This window comes from Eriocheir sinensis, chromosome 58 (assembly GCF_024679095.1).
Source record: "Eriocheir sinensis breed Jianghai 21 chromosome 58, ASM2467909v1, whole genome shotgun sequence".
Taxonomy (NCBI): domain Eukaryota; kingdom Metazoa; phylum Arthropoda; class Malacostraca; order Decapoda; family Varunidae; genus Eriocheir; species Eriocheir sinensis.
Window position 1 is genome coordinate 6,799,106 of NC_066566.1, and position 25,212 is coordinate 6,824,317.

General features: G+C 44.8%; 1 protein-coding gene and 1 long non-coding RNA gene across 2 annotated transcripts in view; one reads left to right on the plus strand and one right to left on the minus strand.

Moving 5' to 3' along the window:
- LOC126985101 (uncharacterized) overlaps nucleotides 1-25,212 on the minus strand; it is a 114,046-nt gene that overhangs the window by 4,074 nt on the left and 84,760 nt on the right. Inside the window, exons 3-4 of the long non-coding RNA XR_007738300.1 lie at nucleotides 18,191-18,276; nucleotides 639-735 (exon numbers count right to left, since the gene is read on the minus strand). This is a non-coding gene — a long non-coding RNA (uncharacterized LOC126985101). The remainder of the gene's footprint in view (nucleotides 1-638; nucleotides 736-18,190; nucleotides 18,277-25,212) is intronic.
- LOC126985100 (uncharacterized) lies at nucleotides 7,131-23,949 on the plus strand. The gene is made up of 5 exons (XM_050839553.1): nucleotides 7,131-7,895; nucleotides 18,672-18,797; nucleotides 19,797-19,911; nucleotides 20,745-20,904; nucleotides 23,135-23,949. The coding sequence occupies exons 1-5, from the start codon at nucleotides 7,835-7,837 to the stop codon at nucleotides 23,300-23,302; spliced, it is 630 nt and encodes a 209-aa protein (XP_050695510.1). The 5' UTR covers nucleotides 7,131-7,834; the 3' UTR covers nucleotides 23,303-23,949.

The window sequence follows — 25,212 nt, forward strand, 5'->3', positions numbered from 1 at the left end:
TTATGTTATTCCTTTCTACACAACCTCAGTTCTTGCACCAAGGAAGACCCAAAGCATCTCCTCTAAAAAATGTCACCACTGCACATTAATTCCATAAGAAGACAGCATATGTATGGTGATGGGTTCTTTGCAACTGATCATATGTAGTGCAGCAGCTTGGCCTGATAAGGGAGCCTCCCATAACCCACTTAGTGAGTGAGGTACCTCTTTGGCCGACTCGGTAAGGAGTGGCTCTCCCGTCACGCTGGTCGCGGGTTTAATCCCAGGCAGCCAAGGAATACCCTCTCCTTGTTGTGATTACTTTCTCGTGTGTTTCGATACACGCAGAGGATGTGTGGGACCGAGAGAGTAATAGAAAAAGAGAATAGAAAATCTCGTCATTAAACATAGGCTTGTTGTTCCAACACTTAAGCTTCATGTTAGATCAAGAATAATAAATAGCAACAATCACCGAGCTCCTCGCCACACTAGTTGTGATTGGGTCAGTTAAATTGCTTATTGCAACAGGTAATGCATGGTATGTCAACTCTACAAAATAATCAGCGGATCTCACGTTCAACAGGATCTTCACTGGGGAGCAAATATGTTTATTGTAAGAAACTGCCGTAATACCCAAAAGAAAAGAAAAGACTACTTACCTATTATAGCGTGACTGAGGTCCAGGCAGAGGTCGCAGATATGCTGTCAGGAGCCATGGCTTGCTGGGATATCCACGGTCTCCCAACAAGTGACTACCTGGTGGAGAGTGAGTGAGTGAGAGGGGTAGGATGAGGACGTGCTGGCGTGAGCTCCTCGCTCCTTGGAACTGCTGAGGAAGAAGAATCTCCTTGTCATGAAGGCTTCTGATCAAGACAAAAAGGCTACTGAGTTGAAAAATTAAGTTTCCCAGGCATTACAAGGCATTCAGATTACTGATTCAAGATTCACGAATGGAGGTAACATTGTTATGAACTTTGATGATGAGAACACAAGGAATGAAGCAGCTCAGAAATTGGAAAATGTAGAGCAAGTTAGCACAAAAAGTGTGGGAAAACTAAGGCCAAAGATCATGATCTGCAATGGGCATAAGGAGGAGACCGGGGATAAGATAACTGAGACATTGTTAAACAGGAATGAGTTCCTACACTCGATTCCTGGAGTTGAGGGGGAAATTAAGAAGATTTTTAGCAAGCCTGCTGCAGGTGGCACAATGCACTATATTTTGAAATGTGATCCAACTGTTAGAGAGTCGATTCATAAACATCCTGACAAGATAAAACCAGAGTGTACACTGAGAGATAGATAACATGCAATCATATGTTACCATTGTCAAAGATACGGCCATCTTGAGGCCAACTGCACTGCCAAGAACAATGGAGAAGCCCCAAAATGTTACAAGTGCGCTGGTGATCATAAATCAAAAGATTGCTCCATGGCTGAGAGGAAATGCATAAATTGTGTGAGGTACAAGAAGCCTAAAATCAACCACTCAGCTAATGACCGATCATGGCTATTAAATGCATGCTGTTTGACACTCGAAGATATTATTGTGTGTGATAAATGTTCAGTGAGCTGTAAAACATCACTGGACATTGAATTGTGATAATATAAAGAAAATATCAGATAAATGGAAAATGAAACAATTGATATTTGAGATACTATAAAAAGGAAAGATATTGTGATTAGCACGAACCAAAACATGGCCAAGTGACTATAATGATGCCATGTTTATTAAGAAAACGAGGGAAGACGTGAAAAAAAACTGAAACTCTTACTCTCGATAGGAAAGTCCCCGTAAAAAAAAATGAGGACGAGGACGAGGAAGGTTACGTGAACAGTATAAACTAGAGAAGGAAGATGAAGGAGGGATCAGGAGTTCTTAGCCTTATCAGGAGTGTTGGTTTTCCCGCCCAGGAGAAAGGTCAGGTGTGAGGTGGGTAGGAAAGGATCTAATATTTATTTGGCGGATTAGAAGGAATGAAATAGGAGGAAAGTTATTAAGATGGATTTAAAATGAAGACTAAAGTAAACTAACTAAGGGGGAGCATACGCCCGGGGGTGCGTAGCTTCACTCACTCGCCCCCTCCTCTCCCGACGGTCTTCCCGAGCAGGGTCCCATGCAGCTGCCCTATCCGTCTCGAGTCCTTCCCGGCAGGATCGGTCGACTTGCCCCACCCATGAGTTACGTGGGCGTCCCCTTGGTCTCCTCCGCTCAGGGTTGCCTCGTAGAGAAACAAACCCTGTGAGCAGGGTCGACGTCCGGGAGGCGCGCCACGTGCCCATATAGCCGGAGTGGGGGTCATGAACTAAGCTGGTAACAAGCCTCGATTCAGTTTCACGGAGTAGTCGCTGGTTCGACACGGTCATCCCAGCGATACCACATGATCCTGCGAAGGCACTTGGCACCAAAGGCATCAACACGCCTCTCCAAGTCACTGTTCAGTGTCCATGTCTCACAGCCAAACAATAAGACAGGGAGCGCAAGCGACTTTAAGATGCGAATCTTTGTCAGCCTGCATATTACATACTGCAAACTGCATCGACAAGACGACAACGTCATATACTCGTACTGAGCGAGTCAATAACATTGTGGGCCAGGCCAATCCATCGAGTGACTTTCTGGTAAAACCCACCATTGATATGTATAATATGCTACCAAGGTATATGAAACTTTTGGTGACCTTGACATCCTCACAACATGCATGGACAGACTGAACTGTGTCATCCAAACAACTGGACCTTGGTTTTGACTCAGGAGACCTTTAGTCCCAGAGGCTTCGCTTTCTCATGCAGCACCTCGAAAGCCATCACCAGGACCTCCAGCGATTCCGCGAAAAGAACAACACCATCAGCAAACACAAGATCAGTGACATTGATGTCACCAACAGATGCTCCGTAACGACCTTGATCTGCAACTTTTCCTAACACCCTGCCTCCCCCACACCTCGCAGCACTCTCAGTCCCAGAACAAAGGCCAATCATCAGGTCAAGAATCTTTGCAGTAATTCCGCGGACCCGCAGAATGTCCCAGTGCCTCAACGATGCACTGAGTCAAAATTATAATGACTTCTTGAGACAGACAGGCTGCGAGGTGAAAAGAGACGAGCTGAAATACAAATGGAGAAGGAAGGAAGAGCTAGTAGAAAGGAAGAAGGGAAGGGAATTAATTAAAGCAGGAATGCATGAAGGAGGGAAGAAGAAAAGGAAGAAAGGAAGGAGGGAGCGAGGAAAGGCATAGGAAGAAAACAGATATAGATATAATAAGGGAGGAGGCGGAGAGAGAGAGAGAGAGAGAGAGAGAGAGAGAGAGAGAGAGAGAGAGACAGAGAGGAAGCAGGAGAAAAAGTCACTTAATCAGCATAACCTTCGATCCTTATTTCCCCCATTCCCTTCCTCTCTCAGTGCCTCAACCCCATCATTTATCCTGCATCCACCCTCTGCAAAACCACCAAACCCTCCACCAGTAGTAATAGCAGTATAGTAAGAACATGAGAACGTAAGGAGTCTGCAAGAGGCCGGTTGGCTAATACAAGGTCCTTTGCCTAACCCCACCTGACCTCACTATCCATGAATTTATCCAACCTCTTCTTGAATGTATCTATGGTACTGGCACCCTTCATCCAGTAGTAGTAGTAGTAGTAGTAGTAGTAGTAGTAGGAGGAGGAGGAGGAAGAGGAGGAGACGGCGGCCACGTGTAAATAGAATGACTGTGAAGGAATCCTTATCAGTCTTTTATAGCGGGGAAGACCCATGTGTGTGTGTGTGTGTGTGTGTGTGTGTTGCTATTTTGAGTTGCGCTGACACTGCACAATATTATGCTGTATTGTGTTCGCTATCGCATGCATATCTACGTAAATGTCTAGTTTTATCGCGGTTCTGAGTAAGACTTCGATCAGGTATAAGGAAGGTTATGTTGATTAAGAATAGGTGAGCCGGGCAAAGCCATCTCTGTTCCACGTAGCTACAGGGGACACAGCGAGGGATCGGGAGAGAAGGGTGAATGGAAAGGGTGGGGAGGGAGGGAGGGAAGGGTGAATGGAAAGGGGGGGGAGGGAGGGAGAGAAGGTGAATGGAAAGGGTGGGGAGGGAGGAGAGAAGGGTGAATAGAAAGGGTGGGGAGGGAGGGAGAGAAGGGTGAATGGAAAGGGTGGGGAGGGAGGGAGAGAAGGGTGAATGGAAAGGTTCGGGAGGGAGGGAGAGAAGGATGGATGGAAAGGACAGGGTAGGGAGGGAGAGAAGGGTGAATGGAAAGGACAGGGTAGGGAGGGAGAGAAGGGTGAATGGAAAGGGTGGGGAGGGAGGGAGAGAAGGGTGAATGGAAAGGGTGGGGAGGGAGGGAGAGAAGGGTGAATGGAAAGGGTGGGGAGGGAGGAGAGAAGGGTGAATGGAAAGGGTGGGGAGGGAGGGAGAGAAGGGTGAATGGAAAGGGTGGGGAGGGAGGGAGAGAAGGGTGAATGGAAAGGGTGGGGAGGGAGGGAGAGAAGGGTGAATGGAAAGGGTGGGGAGGGAGGGAGAGAAGGGTGAATGGAAAGGACAGGGTAGGGAGGGAGAGAAGGGTGAATGGAAAGGACAGGGTAGGGAGGGAGAGAAGGGTGAATGGAAAGGTCAGGGTAGGGAGGGAGAGAAGGGTGAATGGAAAGGTCAGGGTAGGGAGGGAGAGAAGGGTGAATGGAAAGGTCAGGGACTAAGGAAAGAAGTCATTCGAATGTGACATAGTACAAAGGTATGGAAAAGAAGAGAGGAAAAGAAGTGAGTTGAAAAAGAAAAGGAAGGAAGGAAAATAAAAGAAGGTGGGGCAGAAAGGGGAAAAGAAAGTGAAGAAGAAAGGAAGGGAAAGAAGAAAGTGAAAAACGATATGAATAATGGAAGGAAAGGAAGAATGGAAAAAAAAGAGGGAAAGGAAAAAAATGGTAAAGAAAAGAAAATGGATCAAAAGGGAAGGAAAAGAAGAAAGAAAACTATAAAAAGGGAAAAGGGAAGTAAAGGAGGAAATGGAAAGAAAAAAAAGGAGGAAGGAGAGGATGACAGAGAAAAGAAAGTGGAGAAGAAGGAAAGGAGTCTGGCTATATTGTACATCTTCATATGTGCCAGCCAAGGGTACATAATGTCAAGGAGGTTGATAAAGGTAGAGGCGGCACTATCCCCACGCGGCACGCGGCTGCCGAGGTGCTGGAGGACAAGAATTGGCTGAAGGAGGTGACTGTGGACACGGGGGCCGTCAACGTGACCTCCAACACCACCGAGGACCGCCGGACCAAGCACGCTAAGGTCAAGGCCAAGCCCTGGCCAACGCTGCGGCTCACGAACTTTGGGGCGCCATCATGTGACGGGGCTCCGTCTCCTTCACTGTGGGCAGCGGCGCCTCGGCGTGAAACTGGGCGCGAAGTAAAGGTAAGGAAAATTTGGTGGCATATATACGGTATAACTGCCTCGGTGCTCATCTCCATGGCATTGGCCCTTGAGCCTGTGGTGGGGAGACCCATTAACCCGGGTCACAGGGCCAGTGTAACACCCGGGTTACCAAAGTTTACCTTCCCCAGGTTTCTTCAGCACCCGTTTATAGACCAGCCCGAAAGGATGAGCTGCACGCCGACTGCCCGGGGCGGGATTCGAACCCGAAGCTAGGCACACTAACCACAGCACAGTGATGGAGAGTATTTCCTCTGCAGCATGTTTCAAGAGTTTTTGTTGCCCATTAATCTTATTGCCATTGTCCTTCTTCTTGTGTCTCATTAAGGGAGCTAGTGAGTCAGTGATCTTCCTGTGTTACTCTGCAGGGTAAGGAGGAAAAGGAGGCAAGGCATAGGAGGAGGAGGAGAGGCAGCGTGGACAGACAGACAGAGAGACAAACATTTAATAAGAAAACTTCAAATTTTACATCTTCGAGAATTATAAGATGCTATATTCATTTTACGAATAGAAGATCTCACATAGCTGAGAATATATAGACCCGTATTGTTAATCATTTTCGGTTCTCACAACAAACATTTCCAAAGCCCATAAAAGGCCACAAGAATGCTTTTCACATTCAGGTGCAGAAGCCTCGTCAGACTATCACTTGGCCCATAAAACTACCCATGGAAATACCCACAACAACCTTTACGAAAACCTTATCAAGTGGGAGTGTGATGAGGGTGGTGGTGGTGGTGACAAGGGTGGTGATGATTAGGGTGGTGGTGATCTTGATGGTGGTGATGATAAGGGTGATGATGAGGGTGGCGGTAATGAGGGTGGCGGTGATGAGGGTGGTGATGATGAGGGTGATGGTGATGATGAAAGTGGCGGTGATGAGAGGGGGAGGTGATCAGTGGGTGTGGTGCTGGAGGTGGTGTTGAAGAGGGTGATGAAGGGGTGGTGACGAGGATGGTGGGGTGGTGGTGGTGGTGATGAGCTGTGTTTACGCGGTGATAAGCTCAGTGAATTGCTCTAGTCTAGGGGTACGAGGGGATGGGGTGGGGGGGCAAGGAGGGGGGGAGGAGGGAGGGGAGAGGGAGGCGAGTGATAAAAGGGGAAGGGGGAGTGAGACGGCTGGAGGGAAAGGGTGAAAGGGGAGGAGAGGGGGAGGGAGAGGGAGGCGGTTGATAAGGGGGTTAAGGGGATTGCTTCTGGCGTTGTGGTGGTTATCTAGGGAAATACTGTTTGTTTATCTGTTTACTTGTCTGTTGGTTTATTGACATATTTACTCATTAATTTGTGTGTGTGTGTGTGTGTGTGTGTGTGTGTGTGTGTGTGTGTGTGTGTGTGTGTTAAGGGGAAAGGGAGGGGTGGGGTGGGGCGTTCTTTACTCTTGAAGCAGCTTTGTGTCTTTGTGAATTATATATTACAAGGTTTTTTTCTTCTTTTGGTTGTTCCTTTTTGTTGTTTTAGTCGTTGTTTCTTGTTGTTGTCATTGCTGGTGTTGCTGTTCCTGCTAATGCTGCTCTTGTTCTGCTGTTTGTTGTTGTTATTGTATTTTCCTTACTCTGCCTTTTTTTCTTTTGTCTCTCTTCTCCTTTTTTTCTTTTTTTCTTTTACTCGTCGTCGTGTTATCGTTTTTTTTTTTTCTTTTTCTTTTTTTTTCTTTTTTTTTTTTTTACTCGTCGTCGTTATCGTTGTCATCAGGGGAGATAAATGGAAGAAGCGAGGGAGGACAAACCAACCACCGCGTACCAAAACCGTCCAGCATCAGCACACCGCCCCGTGACTGGCCACGTGTCGGCCGCAAAAAGTGAACCCATGCAGTGAAGCCTTCAGACCTCAAGACGGTGGACGTTCTTCAGAGGATTGAGGCAGAGAGAAAGGGCGGGGGAGGGACACTGGGAATGACCGATCACTGAACATGCGGTTATCGAGCTCGTGCTTCGTTCTCGGCATGTCTGTTCCTCCGCCCACTGATAACAGGCATTGGGGTAGGTCGGAGCGGGAACTATTATACCTGCGCGGGGACAGGAGCGACCAGTGTACGCGGGACAGTGCCATGGTCATTTGGGCATCACAGGAGCCTGGCGTCACACTGCGTAGCTTCGCGTCACATAAACCAACCATCGCGCAGACAGACTGACACCACGAAGACAGTCCGACTAACCTTCCCGTCACAGCAGCTTGGCGTGACACTAATCCTCCGTCTTCGTGTAAACAATGCCATTACGAAGATAAACCGAACTTGCACGGTGAGGGAGAGAACGAGTTAAGCTGCCATCAAGACGCTTCGTGCCTTCCCTTCTGAACCTGTGTGTGTATGTGTGTTTGTGTGTGTCATATACATCAGTAAGGAAGTGATTAAGGATAGATTTGGGGGTGAATCTTGTGATCACCACCATTACCTTCTAACTGCTATCAAATCACCACCATAACCACCACAACCACTACCACCGCGATGGATTCAACACCGCCTGTCACGCTTGAGGTGCCGCACGTCCACGGAACGCAAAGTCGAGGTGAGTCACTTAATATTCCCCTTCTTCCTCCTCCTCCTCCTCCTCCTCCTCCAGGGACCATCTCGCCTAGACACTTCTCAATATCTCTGAATCTAGTTTGTTCTGGACGTATAACACGAGGTATCCATGTGCTTCTCAGGCTGATACAATTATGCATGAGTATGACCCCCCCCCCCCCCACACACACACACACAAGATCTGCCTACCTAACTACCAACCAGTATACCCGCGTACCTACCTACCCAACTCCATACACATATATACACTAGTAACACGCTGATATGGATAAACGAGTGGAAACAAAACAAGTAAAAAGAGAAAGATAATCGGTAGGCTACATAAACGAAAAGAGGAAGGAGTGGAAGAAGAGGAAAAAAGAAGAATGGAAAAGACACACAAACGGCGCAAGCAGTGTTACGTGCAAGCATATACGCAGTGGGTCGGCAAGGACGTAGGTATGATATGCGTTACGAAAGCTTGGAAGTATTGCGCTTGGCCTTGTGTTACGACGCTGCAACGATAAGAAACGACGAGGCGCCAGAAATAAGACAAATAATAGATCTGAGACTCACGGATGAAAATAACAAGTAAACAAGCATTTTTTTTTTTTTACAACAAAGGAGACAGCTCAAGGGCACAAAAAAGGAAACAATAATAAAAAAAAGCCCGCTACTCGCTGCTCCTAAAGTAAACAAAGAAAGGAGGAAAGTAAAGGAAGGAAGGAGGGAAAGAAGGACAAAAGAAAGGAAAGAAAGGAAGGAAGGAAGAAAGGAGGAAAGAAAGGAGGGAAGGAAGGAAAGAAGAAATATAGAAAGGAAGAAAAGAAGGAAGGAAACGAGGGGGAAAGGAAGGAAAGAAAAAAGATAGGAAGAAGGAAAGGAAGGAAGGATGGAAGGAGGGAAGGTAGGAAGAAAGGAAGGAAGGAGGAAAGAAAGGAGGAAAGGAAGGGAAGAAGAAATATAGAAAGGAAGAATAGAAGGAAGGGAACAGGGGGGAAAGGAAGGAAAGAAAAAAAGATAGGAAGAAGGAAAGGAAGGAAAGAAGGAAGGATGTAAGGAAGGAAGGAAGGATGAAAGGAAGGACGCAAATAGTAAAAAAGGAGAAAAAAATGTTAAGAAGGAAGACGGATAGGAGAGAATGAATGAATGAATGATTGAATGAATGAAAAAAAGGAAGATAGAAAATTAGTGAACGAAGGAATAAAAGGAGATCGTATGGAAGGAAACAAGTAGAAACAATATAAGTCTCTACGCATTTCCTGCTACGCCGTTCGTGTACAGAAAAAAAAACAATGATAACACTAATACAACAAATCATCTATTAAGTTAGGGAAGAAAGAAAGAAAAAAACAAAACAAATACATGAAAGGTCTAGAAAAAACAAACAAACAATGAGTGAGTGGATTGATGAAATAATGAAAATAGAAAAGAAAGTTGGAAAGAAAGAATTAGAAAGAGCTAGATTAATAGATAGACATAAATAAAGGTAAAGTAGGGGCGTTATAAGTGCGCGTTGCCTCAGTGCTCATCTCCGTCACATTAACCCTTATATAAAGACATAGAGAGATAGAGAGACAGAGATAGAGAGAGCTAGATTAATAGATAGACATAAATAAAGGTAAAGTAAGGGCATACGTTATAAGTGCGCGTGGCCTCAGTGTTCATCTCCGTCGCACTAACCCTTACATAAAGACATAGAGAGATAGAGAGACAGAGATAGAGAGTGTAGAAGAATGTGTCAGGGATGGAAGGAGGTTGAGACACACACACTGGTATAATAAGACACACCGCCAACCCTTTACATAGATCTGTGGCGCTTATATAGATCCGAGGTCCTACAAGCGGGCGGTGGGTGGGCGGGGCTCGTGACAGACTCCTCCTCAGCGATGGCAAATTGTCGTACTCTGAACATCGTACTTTAAGCATTTTCATTCCTAAAACTCTCGTACCTTTACAAATATGGATCGAAAATTAAAGTTAACGCTGAAAATTTTAAATAGTGATGGTTTTCTTTCATTTTCGCAATAGTTATATGTCAGAAACTACGAAAAGGCAATGTGATAAGTACGATAATTTGACAACGCTGCGAGTCCTCTTCCTCCTTCAGAACGCTATCAACAATGACTTCTATCAATGAACCCTATACTTGAGATGTCACTGCCTCTATCAATCCGCCCCTCCCTTCCCCCTGGCACTCTCAGGCTCCCTCGGGCGCTCACTCACTCGCTCGCTCGCTCTCTTTTCTTAATCACTCACTCGCCAAGGTTTTCTTTACTTTCGTTTCGTATTGTTTTTCTTTACTTGTCCCTACTACACTGATTTTAGCCCCCCCCCCACTCCCCCCCTGGAATTTTTGTTTGTCAGATTTTCGTTCTATTTTCCTCCTCCTCCTCCTCCTCTTCTTTTTCCTCTATTATTGTTTTTTTTTTCTTTTTCATCATTACCTGCTCACCAGTCTTCTTCTTTTTCTTCTTTTTCTTCTTATTATTTTTTCTTTTCTTTTTCCTTTCTTCTTCATCATCTGCTCACTTCAGTCTTCTTCTTCTTCTTCTTCTTCTTATCTCATTTATCGTATTCCTCTTTCTCTTCCTTCTCTTCGTCTTCCTCTTTCGGTTTCGTCTCCTCCTCTTTCTCCTCCTCCTTCTCTTAACCCCCACCCACCTTCCCCCCGCCACCATAGCCTGTACCCAAAGCCCGTCAGCCTCATCGGATATAATAAGCTTCAGGAGCCTTGTGTGTCCTTGAGAGTGTTATTTCTTGTCGCTTAATTGTATGTTGAGTCCTCCCAAGATTACTACACACACAGCTTATTGTGGCTGGTTTGACCCTGACCTTCACAGCCTCAGACACAAACACTAAGACTTAGAAGCAAAATGGAAAAACCACCGAACAAAAATCTAAAATACAAATACTCGAACAGTCTAAATTATTTTTTGTGTACTTGGTCTCGAGATTTAGAATTCGCTTTGTACGTATGTTTGTACTCAATCAGGCCCCTTCCTTCCTTCCTTCCTTTCCTTTCTTTTGCCCTTCCTTTCCTCATTCCTTTACTTTCCTCCTTTCTTTGTTTACTTGCTTGTTTACTCGTTATTTCCATGCGTGAGTCACAGATCCACTATTTGTTTTATTTTTGGCACCTCGTCGTTTCTTATCGTTTCAGCGTAGTAGCACAGCCCAAGCGCAAAATGTATCAAGTATTGTCGATTATAAGCACAGTAAACGTGTAGTGATCGGTGGCCAGCAGCGGCAGAGGTGAGGAAGGGCAAGAATTAATTAACCGGGTAGCAGCGATGGGCCAAATTTGTGGTTTTACCGTGTACCAGCGACGAGCCACATTTTTGCCATGATATAAACCCCCGAAAGTAGATGCTGCATAAACTGATCACAAATGCGTTGATATGTAATATGAAGTGGTTTGCAAGAGTGATGACTATTTCTTTTTAATTCGCTTAGGGGGGTCTTTAAGAAACCTGATCCCCGCAGCTACCGGGTTAAAAAGGTGTGACCTGACGCATGATAATTCTTTTTTAGGGGGCTATCGGTAGAATAAATCAGATGTAGGTTACGCTATTTAAATGTAGAAGATAAACACTGAGGCCATGCACAGGTGGGGCGTATGTTCCCTTAAAAAAAAAAAATAATAATAATAAATTTGGCTGATACTGTCGTAAAGTAAAACTAAATCCTTGAAGTAGTTAAAAATACTTGGACTTCATTCATGTACATTATAATAGTAACAGTTCCTAGACTTGCATTTGAGTCCGACTGAAAAAGTGAGTATGTGTCCTTGTATTTTACTATGAATATTATGATGAACTTTGCTTTGATTCAGTCACAAATCATGCTATAAGAATATATTTCCGCCATAGACAAATATGACTCACACATTTATTCATTTGACACATAACCAGTATCCTGCCTTAAACCACTCTAAGCAAAAGCAGATCAACACCGACCAGGGATAAGCAGGACCAGACGAGTTAATCTGCACTAGTCTGACGTAACGGTACCCTAACATGACTTGTGGAGCAAAGATCATTATTGTTTGTGTTCTAATCAAACCGTTACTTGAGTCTGACGCAGGAAAGATCAGTATCGTTTGTTTTCTCGCTCCTGTACCAGTATTTTCAGACGCGTCCAACTCTCAACAAATTTCTCAAAGACCACAAAGGATTGATTGATTGATTGATTAGTCTTTCTTTCTTCTTCGCTACAAGGGGTCGCGTGGAAATTTCTTTTCGGCAGACCAACTCAAACACTGCCTCGCCGACACCCGAATTTAAGTGAAACATTTTCAAAAAATTCAGTTTTTTAAACATATTTAAGTGGAAACAGGACTTGGAAGTGAGTTTGGCAGGATGGTAAAAGTACTAGAGGATCGCACCATGCGTGCACTAAAACGTTGTGTAAAACGTTAAAAAAAATAGCTTTAGCGCACTTTCAAACGTTTAGTAAAAATAGGTTGAAATCTGGAATGTAAGTCGAAATCTTTACGTAAAAGAAACAGAAATGTACGTTTAGGAAGTACATGGCAACACGTATTAGTCTACATCGCCCCTAACAGCAGCTAGGCCTACAGCAGGCAGGCAGTCCCACTTCCCAAGCCGTATCGCTGTCCTGCCGCTGCCTCCGGTTACCCACTCCTCAAGACAGTCCTATTATCTCTCGTCCTTTCCCACAATTGGACGACTCTGCAGAACGCAGAACTCATGGTGGAGCCACAACTGCCAACATCATACTGAATTTGTTGGCCCAGCACCTGCATCTGCCAGGCCGACCTCAGGCGCCAACCTGGACCAGAAGGAGGAGAAGAGAAGGGAGACGACTGAGGTGCCAGACGGAGCTGACTGACGACCAGAGCCGAAGGGGGACGCCGACGACGGGCCGGACCCCGCGCGCCGGACGTTGGACTCCTCGCCACGCAGGTGGTCGCCAACCTCTGTGGTCGAGTGCCAGCAGCAGGAGGCAATTTTCTGGAGGAGAGTGCTGCAACCGGAATTTGAGGAGAGGGCGAGAGGAGTGAGGAGATGAGGATTACCCGCTGTCGAGCTGTCGACGCTGGAGAGCTGGGGAGACGGTGAGGAGCTGGACAGGGAGATCCAGAGACGGGCGTACATGGCCCAATTGGGGTCACATGTTACATCCTGATGATGTCCTCCTTCAGGGAGGAGAGAGGTGATCCCTTCCTCAGGGAGCCATGCGCCACAGGGACGGGTTCAGGCACCTCCTGGAGTCTTGGCGGCCCTGAGACCCCTCCTGGGTGGGGTCTCACAGCCAGGAGACCTTACCTGGGGGTACAGGTGCACTTGCCGCATTATCAAAGCCTCACCTTCTCCAACTTGTTTGGTGCAGGTTCTGACTTCGAGGGGACAGAAGGAGGAAGAAGAGGACTTGAAGCCAGAAGCGGCAGGAAGAGAGGCCTGATGCAGCAGGGCAGGAAGGAGAGGAGCAGTCGAGGGGATGTGTACAAGTCAGAAACTGACAGGGCCCCCATAAGTCATAGGAAGAAAAGAAGTGATGATGTCATAGGCAAAAAGCTAAAAAGAGATGAGGCGGGAAAAGGTGACGATAGCCAGCAAGCAAAATAAATAAGTTGTGATTGTATATAGAAAAAAATTTATTTTTGTTATTGAAAAAATGAATATTCTTTGTTTTTTTGTTTTTTAAAATTTTATTAATGCTTTCCTCAAGTATAAAGTTTCTAATGTGAAAAAACTTACGAAAAAAAGTGCAAAAAATAAAAAAAAAAAACAAAAAATAAAAAAAAATAAATGCTTAAAAGTGCTAAATATTTATTAATATATGTAAATATATCTATGTCTATTTGATTATATATTATTGATTTTTCATTTGTAAAAGTATGAGGAAAATCTAGTTTTTTTATTTTTTATTTTTATACTTAAATAAAAAAATTTATACTTATATAATTATTAGGGGGAAATTTTTTTTTTTTGATGCCGCTGCTGCTCATGGTACTGCATATAAGCCTAGGGGAGGTTAGTTTTTTTTTCAGGTCTAGCTGCTTTGGTTTTTAAAAATGTTTTAAATTTAAAATTTGAAAAAATCGGCCCGAATTATATCCTGCGCCTCGTTTCCGTCAAAGAGATTGTGAAGTCTATGGTTTATTGTTGCAAGTAAACATCAAAGGAGAAGGGAGGAGGAGCATGCCATCCCAACCCCCAGGCAGTACAGAGTGTGATTATACAACTAAGGATGCATGTGGAGATTAGTCAAGTTGTCATAAGTGTTTTTACGTCTATAGTGCAGGAGCTTTGTTAGAGTATCACTATGCGCATAAAGCTACCCACGGCAATACTAACACAGCCTCTACGGAAGCCTTATTAAATGTTGGTGAGTAGGCCAAGAAATGTTTGAGAGAATGGACCCTGACACCCCTGAGACGTAACCGGCGGAGGCAATCACCCTCAATCAATACCCCTATCAGCCTAGCCTAAGCCCTCACCTGTACTGTTTCACCTTGATTAGCGCGCCATGACAAGATTCTTTTATTTTTCAATCCTATCCGCCTCGCCTCACACATAACTTGCCTTGATAGCTACTCGGATTGATGGCAAGTAAACAATATCTAGCTCAAATAAACCCTACAATTGATTTTTTTAAACGTTGTATTTATCTTTACTTACAATAATGTGGGTGATCTGTCTTTTCTGATCCGTTTTTCAAGGTGTGGTCAGTTGGTTGTTGTTGTTTTTCATATAACTTTCCATGACTGAGATTGTAACGTCGTCTAAACGGGAAAATCCAACACTTTTAACTACGTCCTAAAGATGGAATTAAAAAGTCTAACTAGCCACGCAACTGTTAACAAATTCTAACAACACGCTTAAAAAAATCTGTCGTAAATCACTGGTAATTTAACTAATGTTCCAGCACGCGTTCAGTGACCTAACGAAATACATTAAAGTTTATTGAGATTTATTTACCTGTTTTTCTTCCCTTTTTTTCCAGCGTCCAAAGCCGTTTTCTATCCATTTAAATTTTTCATCATCTCTGCATCTTTCTTTCTTAGTCATCTCATCATTTCCGTTTCCTCCCTGCTCCTCTTTTCATTCTCTACTTGCCTCCTCCCCGTTACTCTTTTTTCAAGCGTCCAAATTCGTTTCCCGCCCTGTCTTTGCTCTCACTTTTCACTATTTCCTATCTATCTCTCTTCTTCATCATCTATGCACCTTCCTTTCGTCGCCCTCTCATCTCCTCCGTTCTTTTATCCCTGCTCTTCTTCCCATCCTCTCCTTGCCTCCTCCTCTTCACTTTTCTAACATCCCTCTTGTGCTCCCTCCTCTAAACCTTCACTTTTTTTTTTTCGCTGTCGTGTTGATCCTGGTCTTCTGTACTTTATTCATATCTTATGTAATAATATTTTTAGCCTATGGCGCCGGTAGGCCTCCTTGGTGGGTCTAGTGGTCACCCCAAACCATTATGGGGCAGGCAATTGTTTTATAGTGGCGCCATTTTGCTTAACATAACGCAACCATTACTGAATCATAAAAAAAATAATACTTGATACTAATCCTGATAAAAAACTACCTATTACACACACACACACACACACACACACACACGTAACCGCCACCCACATACGCAATTATGTACTCGTACCTACCGTACACAGTGACGATATACTATGCCAACAGACAACGCAATGCCCACTCTCAAACACCCACCGATATCATGATAAACATAACGCAACTCTAAATCAACGCCACCGTGACGTGTAAGCCTCATGAAGCAACACACACACACACACACGCGCGCGCGTCATAGAACCACACACAAGCAACGCAATCAACACCACGCAATACAAAATACGTCACAATGCAGAATATGTAACACAGCGCGGCAGACACATCAGGGGCGAAACAACACATGCTTGCAACACAAACAACACGAAGGAATTTCTAATGAATGTCACCGTAAGAAAAACTAACATGCTTCACATTTCATATAGTCGTTACGCGTTACAGAAAGAAAGGAGAAAATAAAGAAAAGAAGGAATTATATAAAAGGGAAACGATAACTTCATTTCGATTTTTCAATCCCAAATAGTATGCGAGAATGAGGCAAAGAAAAAAAAAACGAATAATTGAGGTATGAATTACCGCGAGTGATGTGCAATAACTATAAAAAAGGCAAAAAAGTAAATCATAAATAACTGGAGATGAAAAAAGTGGAGAAAACATGAAAATAAAACAAATAGCAAAATAACAACCCTTCACGGGTAAAGATAATCTATACAACAACAACAACAACAACAACAACAACAACAACAACAACAACAACAACAACAAAATAACACAAACAAGGTTAATTCTCTTACAACCTCCTCCTTTTAATATGTTCTAACCGCTTCCTGAGGTGTCAAGGTAAACGAAGGATCATGAACGGGATCGAGAGGGTTTAATTCCTTCCTAACGGGATCGAGTGGCATCAGGGGGCGATAAGCGAAAGGCTGAGTGTCTGCAAGTCAGTGTGTGTACTTCACCACGGCCTGATCACGAGCTGGACTCTTCATCGCCAGCAAATACCCTCCAGACTTGCGCAACTCATATAGTCGATCTCTGGGTACTACTGAGACCCCACACACCACACACCTCATTCCCCGTGCTCGGGGGGGACAGTAACCGCTCTTTGTCAGCGGAAAAATCCCGGCCTGAGCGGGGCTCGAACCCCCGCCTTCCAGGCCGGAGCCTGACAGCGCAGGGCTCTAACCCCTGATCTACCGGAGCAGTGTGTGTGTGTGTGTGTGTGTGGGGGGTCTTTCTATCTATTTATATCTATTTATACTTGCCTATTTAATTGTCTGTTTGTTAATCTCTCTCTCTCTCTCTCTCTCTCTCTCTCTCTCTCTCTCTCTCTCTCTCTCTCTCTCTCTCTCTCTCTCTCTCTCTCTCTCTCTCTCTCTCTCTCTCTCTCTCTCTCGTGACACACACACACACACACACACACACACACATTCTTTCCGCGGTTCATTTTGCATCTTAACCATCTTTCTATTCAATTAAAAGTAAAAATGAACCTCAGGCGTGTGGCTAAATCTCTTCCTAACTCTTGTATTTAATGTAGTATTCTATAACTAGGCCCTGGTTTGACACGGTCATTTCAGTGATGCTCCATGATCCTGCGAAGGCATTTGCTACCGAAAGCATCAACACGCCTTTCCAAATCACTAGTGAGTGTCCATGTCTCGCAGCCACACAGTAAGACAGGGAGCGCAAGCGACTTAGATGCGAGTCTTTGTCCGCTTGCATAGATATCGACAACGCCATATACTCGTAATGAGGGAGTTCATAACACCGTGGGCCGCCAATCCGTCGAGTGACTTCCTGGTGACACCTACCATTGTTATGCACTGCGCTACCAAGGTATATGAAGCTTTTGGTGACCTCGACATTCTCATCACATGCATGGACAGACTGAACTGCGTCATCCAACAAGCTTTCCAAACACTTTGTTACTAAGACCAAAGCAATGGAGTTTCTAATGGTTTCCCTTCAACAGACTCGTTTTTTATAGTTTATTACAACTTTATATAAGGACGACTACGATATTTTAAGATAGTAAGAGCCTTATTTTTAAACATTTCGGAGCTCAAGTACACACATTTGACAAGGCTTTCGTAAGAGTTGTGGGCATTTACAGGGGTTTTTTATGACCCTGGTGGTAGTTTGACCCTTCTTCTGTACCATGAACCTGAAGAAAAAAAAAACGCTCATGACTAGCCAACTAATCTCCTTTTGTACCTTTGGAAAGAGTTGATGTGAGGTGTGGGAGCGTCTGACAATACCAACCTAAGGTGATTCTTAACTTTTATCTGAGGTCTGCGAGTGCCCCGCCCCGCCGGCCCCAACAATGACGATTATGACATTATCTGCGGTCTGTGGTCTGCGGTCTGCGGTGCTCCCCGTAACGTGGTGCAACACTGAACAGCTATTACTAGGTCACAGCCCTCGTGATGAAACATAAAAGTAAACAGTTAATGCGGGTATACACACACACACACACACACACACACACACACACACACACACACACACACACACACACACTGGCAACATGACGCAACACAACAATTAACACTACTACTTCGACATCACCACCACCACCATCACCATCATCACTACCACCAACATCAACAACAACAAGAACAACAAACACGTGGACAGGCATACCCATCTAAAACATCATTCCGTCCATTCTTTCTTTCCTTTTTTTTCTGTTTTAGTAAAAGAAAAGAAAAAAGGAAAGAAAGAATAAGAAAACACGCACCTGACTTACCTGTACAGAGAAAGAGGAGGCCAATCAGTACACAGGTAAAAGCTGCTCCAGGTAATAACGGCCGGAGGGAGGGACGAATTGTTATGCTGTGAAGGAGAAAGAAATATTGAATCATTAGTCTGTCACGAGTACAGAAAGCTGCTGATGATGATGTTGACAGTGATATGTGATGCACTCAATGTATAAGAATGAGCAATGAATAACGCAATAATGAAGGATGGATGGAAGGGGAGGAAGCTTATAGTAATGAGAAATTGACCTCTCTTTCGGCCATCTCTTTGGATTCTTTTTCAGGAGCAGCAAGTAGCGGGCTTCTTTTTTATTACGGTTTCCTTTTTTTGTGCCCTTGAGCTGTCTCCTTTGTTGTAAAAAAAAAAAGATACACAGAGAGGAGATGGAGCCAGTGGAAGGGTGGAGAGTGGAGGAGTCGAGGTGGAGAAGCGGAGAATAAGGGAAAATCAAACATCTTCCTCTCCCACAGATCTGCCTGGCCTCTACAACACCTCCTGCAGCCCCTTTGCCTCCAGCCCCTGCATCAGTCAGCTCAACCTGGTGTGTGTTAACGACCTATGCGTCTGTATCAGCAACTACGTCCCCGACGGCTCAGGTGGGTCCGCAGGTGAAGGAATGAAGGGGAAAATGAGGCAAGGGAAGGATGAGGGTGGAAAGAGGGTAGGAGTGGAGGATGACTATGAAAAGAAGGGGTAGAAAGGGAATAAAACAGAGAGGTGGAGGGAGGAGGAAGGAAAGGACGAACAGGGAAGGGTAGGGAAGAGTGGAGGGATGAAGGGGTGCTGGGAAAGGGTGAAGGGAGGGAAAGGGTGGATGAGGGATAAGGGAAAAGGAAGAATGGATGCATAGGGGATAGGAGGGGAAAAAAAAGGAAGGAAAGAAGTTTAGAGGAGCATATAAGAATAAAGAAAGAGATGAGAGAAAAATAATTAGAAAAAAGGAAAAGGAAAGTCAAAAGGTGGAAAGGGGAAACATTGGGACAGAAATAAAAAAATACGGAAAGAATGATGAAATAGAGAAGAAGTAAGAAAGAGAAACGAACTGAGGGAAGGAATGGGGAGAGAAATAGAGGGAAAGGGAGGAAAATGGTACTGTTAAAGATGAATGATGATATAAAGAAGAAAGAAAACGTGGGAGGAAAAGAGGTAGAAAAAGAAAAAGGTGAGGAAAGGAAGGAGGTAAAGAAAAGTTGAGCTGAAGAAAACAAGAGAATTTTAATTAATGCATCCGAATATGAGAGAAAGAGAAGATAAGGAAGGAAAAGTAGGTAAAAAAAATGAAAGAGAGAAGGAGAGAAGATGAGGGGAGGAAAACTGATAAAAATAAAAGAAAAAGGAAAGATCAGGCAGGAAAAAGATGAAAAATGAAAGAAAAAGGAAAGAAGATGAGGAAGGAAAAGAGGAAAGCAGAAAGATGAAAAAAAGGGGTAAAAAACACAAAGGAAAAGAGATAAGCTTCATCAATGCATCCAGGTGCTTGATAATCTAATAATAATAATAATAATAATAATAATAATAATAATAATAATAATAATAATAATAATAACAATAATTATCACTCTCTCTATCTATCTATCTGTCTATCAATCTCGCAGGGGGTTGTGAGCCTGACATGGTAACACTGCTGGTGACTTGGATGATCCGCGTCTTCGTCTGCACCGCCATCTTCATCATCTGCCTCTCCATCTTCCATATGATTGTGACCAGAAGGTGAGAAGGAAGAAAAGGAGGAGGAGGAGGAGGAGGAGGAGGAGGAGGAGTGGGTTGAAGCGAAAAAATGTAGTAATGTAATTGTTCTTTCTTTTAAAACTATATATTCTTTTTCCTGGGACTCGTTTCTTGCCTCGCACCCAACCTTTTCCCTTCCCCTACGTCACTTCCTCCTTCTCATCTCTTTCCCTTCCCTTAATCCACCTCCCCTTTCCCCTTTCACGCCCTTCTTTCCTCTTCCTCGTCATCATCTCTTCCCTATCTTTTCCCCTCACCTTCCCCCTTGTTCTCTGCACCCCCTTCATTCGCCTCTCCCTTCCCCTTCCACCCCTTTCTTTCCCTTTCCTCTGTATCACCTCTTCTTTCTCATCTTCTCCCCTCACCTTCACCTCCCTTCACTCCCCCTCCCCGCTCCCCTTTCTTCTAAATCCTCCCTTTTTCTCTTAATCTTCCCCTTTTTCCACTTACTGATGTTTCTTCTTTACGTGTTCCCCTTCCTCTTTCCCCTTTCCTCTCCATCCTATAATGTTACTTTCCCTATCCAACCCCTTCTTTCCTTTTACCCTTCACCTTCTATATCTTCCCACTGAGTCCCCTTTCCTTTCCCCCTCCTATTCCCTTCTTCTTTCCCTTTCCCTTCACCCTCTATATCTTTCCATTCACCCTCCCTTTTCCCCTTCTTAACCCCTTCTTCTTTCCTTTCACCCTCTATACCTTCCCATCAATCTCACCCCTTCTCCCGCTTCTTAACCTCTTCTTTTCCTTTCGCTTGCTACACCTTCCCATTCAACCCCCCTTCCTCCTTCTTAACCCATTCTTTCCTTCTTCCCAAGGTGTTGCAGAAGGAGCATCGACGGGGGGCAGGGGGGCGAGGGGGAGGCAGAGGAGGGGCGGAGGGGCAGCACGAGCACCTGTTGGTATGACGAGCCCCCTTCTTACCTGGACGTGGCTGACGAGGCGCCGCCACCCACCTACCTGGAGGCCGTGGCAAAGGTAAGGGACAAGGGGACAGGTGTGGAGGACTAGTAGGGGGGATAGGGGGTGGGTGTAAAGGAATAAGGAGGTTAGGGATGGGGAAGATAGGTATAGGGGAAAGAAAGCAGTGTGTCACTCCTGGTCTCCTTACAATATTAAGATGTAAGAACATGTGATGAAAGAATGACAAAAGTGATTTACGGGTTGAACTTGCCATAAGAGGACAGACTCAAACATTAAAATTTGCATTCTCTAGAACGGCGAAGGATGCGATGAGAGATGATCGAAGTTATAAATGGTTAAATGGCTTTAATAAGGCAAGGACTGGTTTAAAAATAGAGTTGCGAATGAGTGGAACAAACTTAGCAGTCATATTCTGAGTGGCAACACGATAGATGCATTCAAAAATAGATTAGATAAATTCATGGACAGTGATATTAGGTGGGGTTAGATTCACGGGAGGTTAGGTTCAAAGGAGCTGCCTCGTACAGGCCTACCGGCCTCTTGCAGACTCTTATGTTCTTATGAAAAGGTACCCCTCCCAACAGATACACACACATACACAGCTCAGACTTCGAGGCTTCGCATATAAAAATATATCAAATTACAAGATAACGGCAAAACAACGATAGGGTAAGATAAGAGGAGAGGAGTGGAGAAAACAGGAGGAGGAGGAGGAAGAGGAGGAGGAGGAGGAGGAGGAGGAGCAGGAGGAGGAGGAGGAGGAGGAAGAAGAGGAGGAGGAGGAGGAGGAAGAGGAGGAGAAAAAACGAAACATCTCATCCTCGTATCTTATCACCACTCTCATAAAGGAATGTTGTTGTACTTGTTAAAACGGTTTGAGAGAGAGAGAGAGAGAGAGAGAGAGAGAGAGAGAGAGAGAGATTTACATAGATAGATTTACATAGAAAATCAGACCACACAGACCCCATGGTCCAGACTTGGTGGTCTGTCCTTAAACCTAAGTGATTTTACATTAATCAGAAGACTCCAAACGTTGCATTTCTACTCTAGTTGATATTAAGTTGAAGGAAGTGACGGTCGAGCTTATTTTTGAAGGAGTCAATCGTGTTACACTGGACCACTGATGATGGGAGCTTATTCCATTCTCGCACTACAACGTTGGTGAAGAAAAATTTGGTGCAGTCTGAATTTACTTGTCTACATCTGAGTTTTACGCCATTGTTCCTCGTGCGCAAAGTGTCATCGATCATAAACAATGTTGATCTGTCTACATTCGTGAAACCATTAAGTATTTTAAAACATTCGATCAGTTTTCCTCAGGCGACGTTTCTCAAGAGAACATGTTAAGGGTGAAAGCCTTTCTTCGTAGGATTTGTTGCGCAAGGAAGGGATAATTTTCGTTGCCCGACGCTGAACACCTTCTAATTTAGCAATATCCTTTGCATGGTGAGGAGACCAAAACTGTACCGCATATTCCAAGTGGGGTCTGACTAAACTGTTGTAGAGCAGGAGTATTACATCTTTATTCTTAAATAAAAAGTTTCTTTTAATGAAGCCCAACATTCTGTTCGCTTTATTTGCTGCATCGATGCATTGCTGTGAGAATTTGAGGTTTGACGCGATTTTGACCCCAAGTCCTTGACGCATTGAACGCTTTGAGTTTAACGCCGCGCATTTCGTAATCAAACTTTTTATTCCTCGTTCCAACTTGAAGGACCTGGCACTTGTCTACGTTAAAGGGCATCTCCCATCTATCCGACCAAGCTGAAATTTTGTGCAAATCCTCTTGGAGGCTTTGCCTGTCTTCGTCAGTGAGAACCGAGTTACCAATCTTTGTGTCGTCTGCAAATTTACTAATGCGGTTATTGAGTCCAACATCCACGTCGTTGATGTAAATAATGAAGAGCACTGGGCCAAGAACCGAGCCCTGAGGGACGCCACTAGTGACAGGCGCCCACTCTGAGTTAAATCCGTCAATCACTACTCTTTGTTGTCTGTTGCTCAACCAATTCGCGATCCTGTCCTGAGAGAGAGAGAGACTCGCAGATTGAAGACAAACGAAGATAAGGTTATATACTACTTATCATCCCCTTATCTTTCAAGTCCAAGAAGGAAAGATACACACACACACACACACACACACACACACACACACACACACACACACACACACACACACACGGGCAGCACCAACACCATGACCCCCATTCACCATCACCCATGCCCTCCCCCCCCTGACCTCCCCCCCCCAGACTCCCGCACTTATCAAACCCGTGTCTCCCAGGAGTGTATGAGCAGCGGGGGACCGACCAGGGGGGCCACGGAGAGAGCGGCGCCCCCCCAGCCCCCAGCCCCGCCGCTAAGAGAAGAGGAGAGGGGAGTGGAGGCCCTTACCTTCACCCCGCCCCTCGCCCCCCCGGACACAGCACCCCCCCAGACGTTACATATGTAGTCTGGTGTATATGTCTACTTGAGATTCTCTAACACCTGTATTTACCTGTCCTTTCCTTTTTCCCTTTTTTATTATTTTTTTTTCTGTCTCTTCTTCCCCCGCGATTCTCTCTCTCTCTCTCTCTCTCTCTCTCTCTCTCTCTCTCTCTCTCTCTCTCTCTCTCTCTCTCTCTCTCTCTCTCTCTCTCTCTCTCTCTCTCTCTCTCTATCTATCTTTGTTTGCTCTTCTACCGTCACTGTCTTTGTTCTCTTATATCTATTTTCTCTCTCTCTCTCCTTTCGCTACCTTCCTATCTGTCTCTCCTCTTCTCCCTTTCCTCATTCTTCCTTCCACTACTTACCCTTTCTTCCTCCTACATTTTCTCCTTCTTTCCCCTTCTCCTATTCTCCTTAACCTGGATCCACTATCATATCCTCCTCCTCCTCACCGGTAGCACTCTCTCCACACTTGCACCCTCCTTGCTCTCCTTTTATCTCTCCTCTTTCTTTTCCTCTTCTGTCTCTTCCCTTATCATTTAGTCTTTCTCGGTCTCAAAAAGCGCAATTCAGCGGATCATCCCCATGCATAAAGTCCCTATATTTATAATCCTCATGTCTATAGTGTTAATATTTTGTGATCACGAGTAAATAAATCTATAGTTTCTACAATGGTGTTTTGAGTAACCTGAAGTAAGAATGGGAAGGTGTGTGTGTGTGTGTGTGTGTGTGTGTGTGTGTGTGTGTGTGTGTGTGTGTGTGTGTGTGTGTGTGTGTGTGTGTGTGTGTGTGTGTGTGTGTGTGTGTGTGTGTGTGTGTGTGTGTGTGTGTGTGTGTGTGTGTGTGTGTGTGTGTGTGTGTGTGTGTGTGTGTGTGTGTGTGTGTGTGTGTGTGTGTGTGTGTGTGTGTGTGTGTGTGTGTGTGTGTGTGTGTGTGTGTGTGTGTGTGTGTGTGTGTGTGTGTGTGTGTGTGTGTGTGTGTGTGTGTGTGTGTGTGTGTGTGTGTGTGTGTGTGTGTGTGTGTGTGTGTGTGTGTGTGTGTGTGTGTGTGTGTGTGTGTGTGTGTGTGTGTGTGTGTGTGTGTGTGTGTGTGTGTGTGTGTGTGTGTGTGTGTGTGTGTGTGTGTGTGTGTGTGTGTGTGTGTGTGTGTGTGTGTGTGTGTGTGTGTGTGTGTGTGTGTGTGTGTGTGTGTGTGTGTGTGTGTGTGTGTGTGTGTGTGTGTGTGTGTGTGTGTGTGTGTGTGTGTGTGTGTGTGTGTGTGTGTGTGTGTGTGTGTGTGTGTGTGTGTGTGTGTGTGTGTGTGTGTGTGTGTGTGTGTGTGTGTGTGTGTGTGTGTGTGTGTGTGTGTGTGTGTGTGTGTGTGTGTGTGTGTGTGTGTGTGTGTGTGTGTGTGTGTGTGTGTGTGTGTGTGTGTGTGTGTGTGTGTGTGTGTGTGTGTGTGTGTTGTGTGTGTGTGGTGTGTGTGTGTGTGTGTGTGTGTGTGTGTGTGTGTGTGTGTGTGTGTGTGTGTGTGTGTGTGTGTGTGTGTGTGTGTGTGTTTGTGTGTGTGATGATGACCTGTGTGTGTGACCCCATCTCGCTCTCCTGTTCCTTCTCTCCCCCCCTTTCATCCCATCCCATCCCATCTTTGCTCTTATCCTCCTCTTCTCCATCTTACTCTACCCAATATATCACGAATCTACTTTCCTTCTCCCCTTTTCTACTCTTTTCTAATTCGCTTTTAATCTTTTTCTAACTCTCTCTCCCTCTCTCTTTCTCTCTCTTTTCCCTTTTATCTTTTCTCCTATTCTTTCGTTTCTTTTTTTATTTTATTTTTCACTCTTTTCTTATCCTTTTACTCTCCTCCCTTTCCCCTTTCCTCTTCTTTCCCATCCTTTCCTTTTTTTCTCCCCACCCTATCTCCTTTTTCTCACCCCGTTCCTCTATTTCCTCCCCA

Excerpts from the sequence above, each read along its gene's own strand:
- LOC126985100 (XM_050839553.1), top strand. The coding sequence starts at position 7,835 with ATGGATTCAACACCGCCTGTCACGCTTGAGGTGCCGCACGTCCACGGA. Across the intron at positions 18,798-19,796 it reads CTACGTCCCCGACGGCTCAG|GGGGTTGTGAGCCTGACATG; the intron begins GTGGGTCCGCAG and ends TCAATCTCGCAG. Across the intron at positions 20,905-23,134 it reads ACCTGGAGGCCGTGGCAAAG|GAGTGTATGAGCAGCGGGGG; the intron begins GTAAGGGACAAG and ends CGTGTCTCCCAG.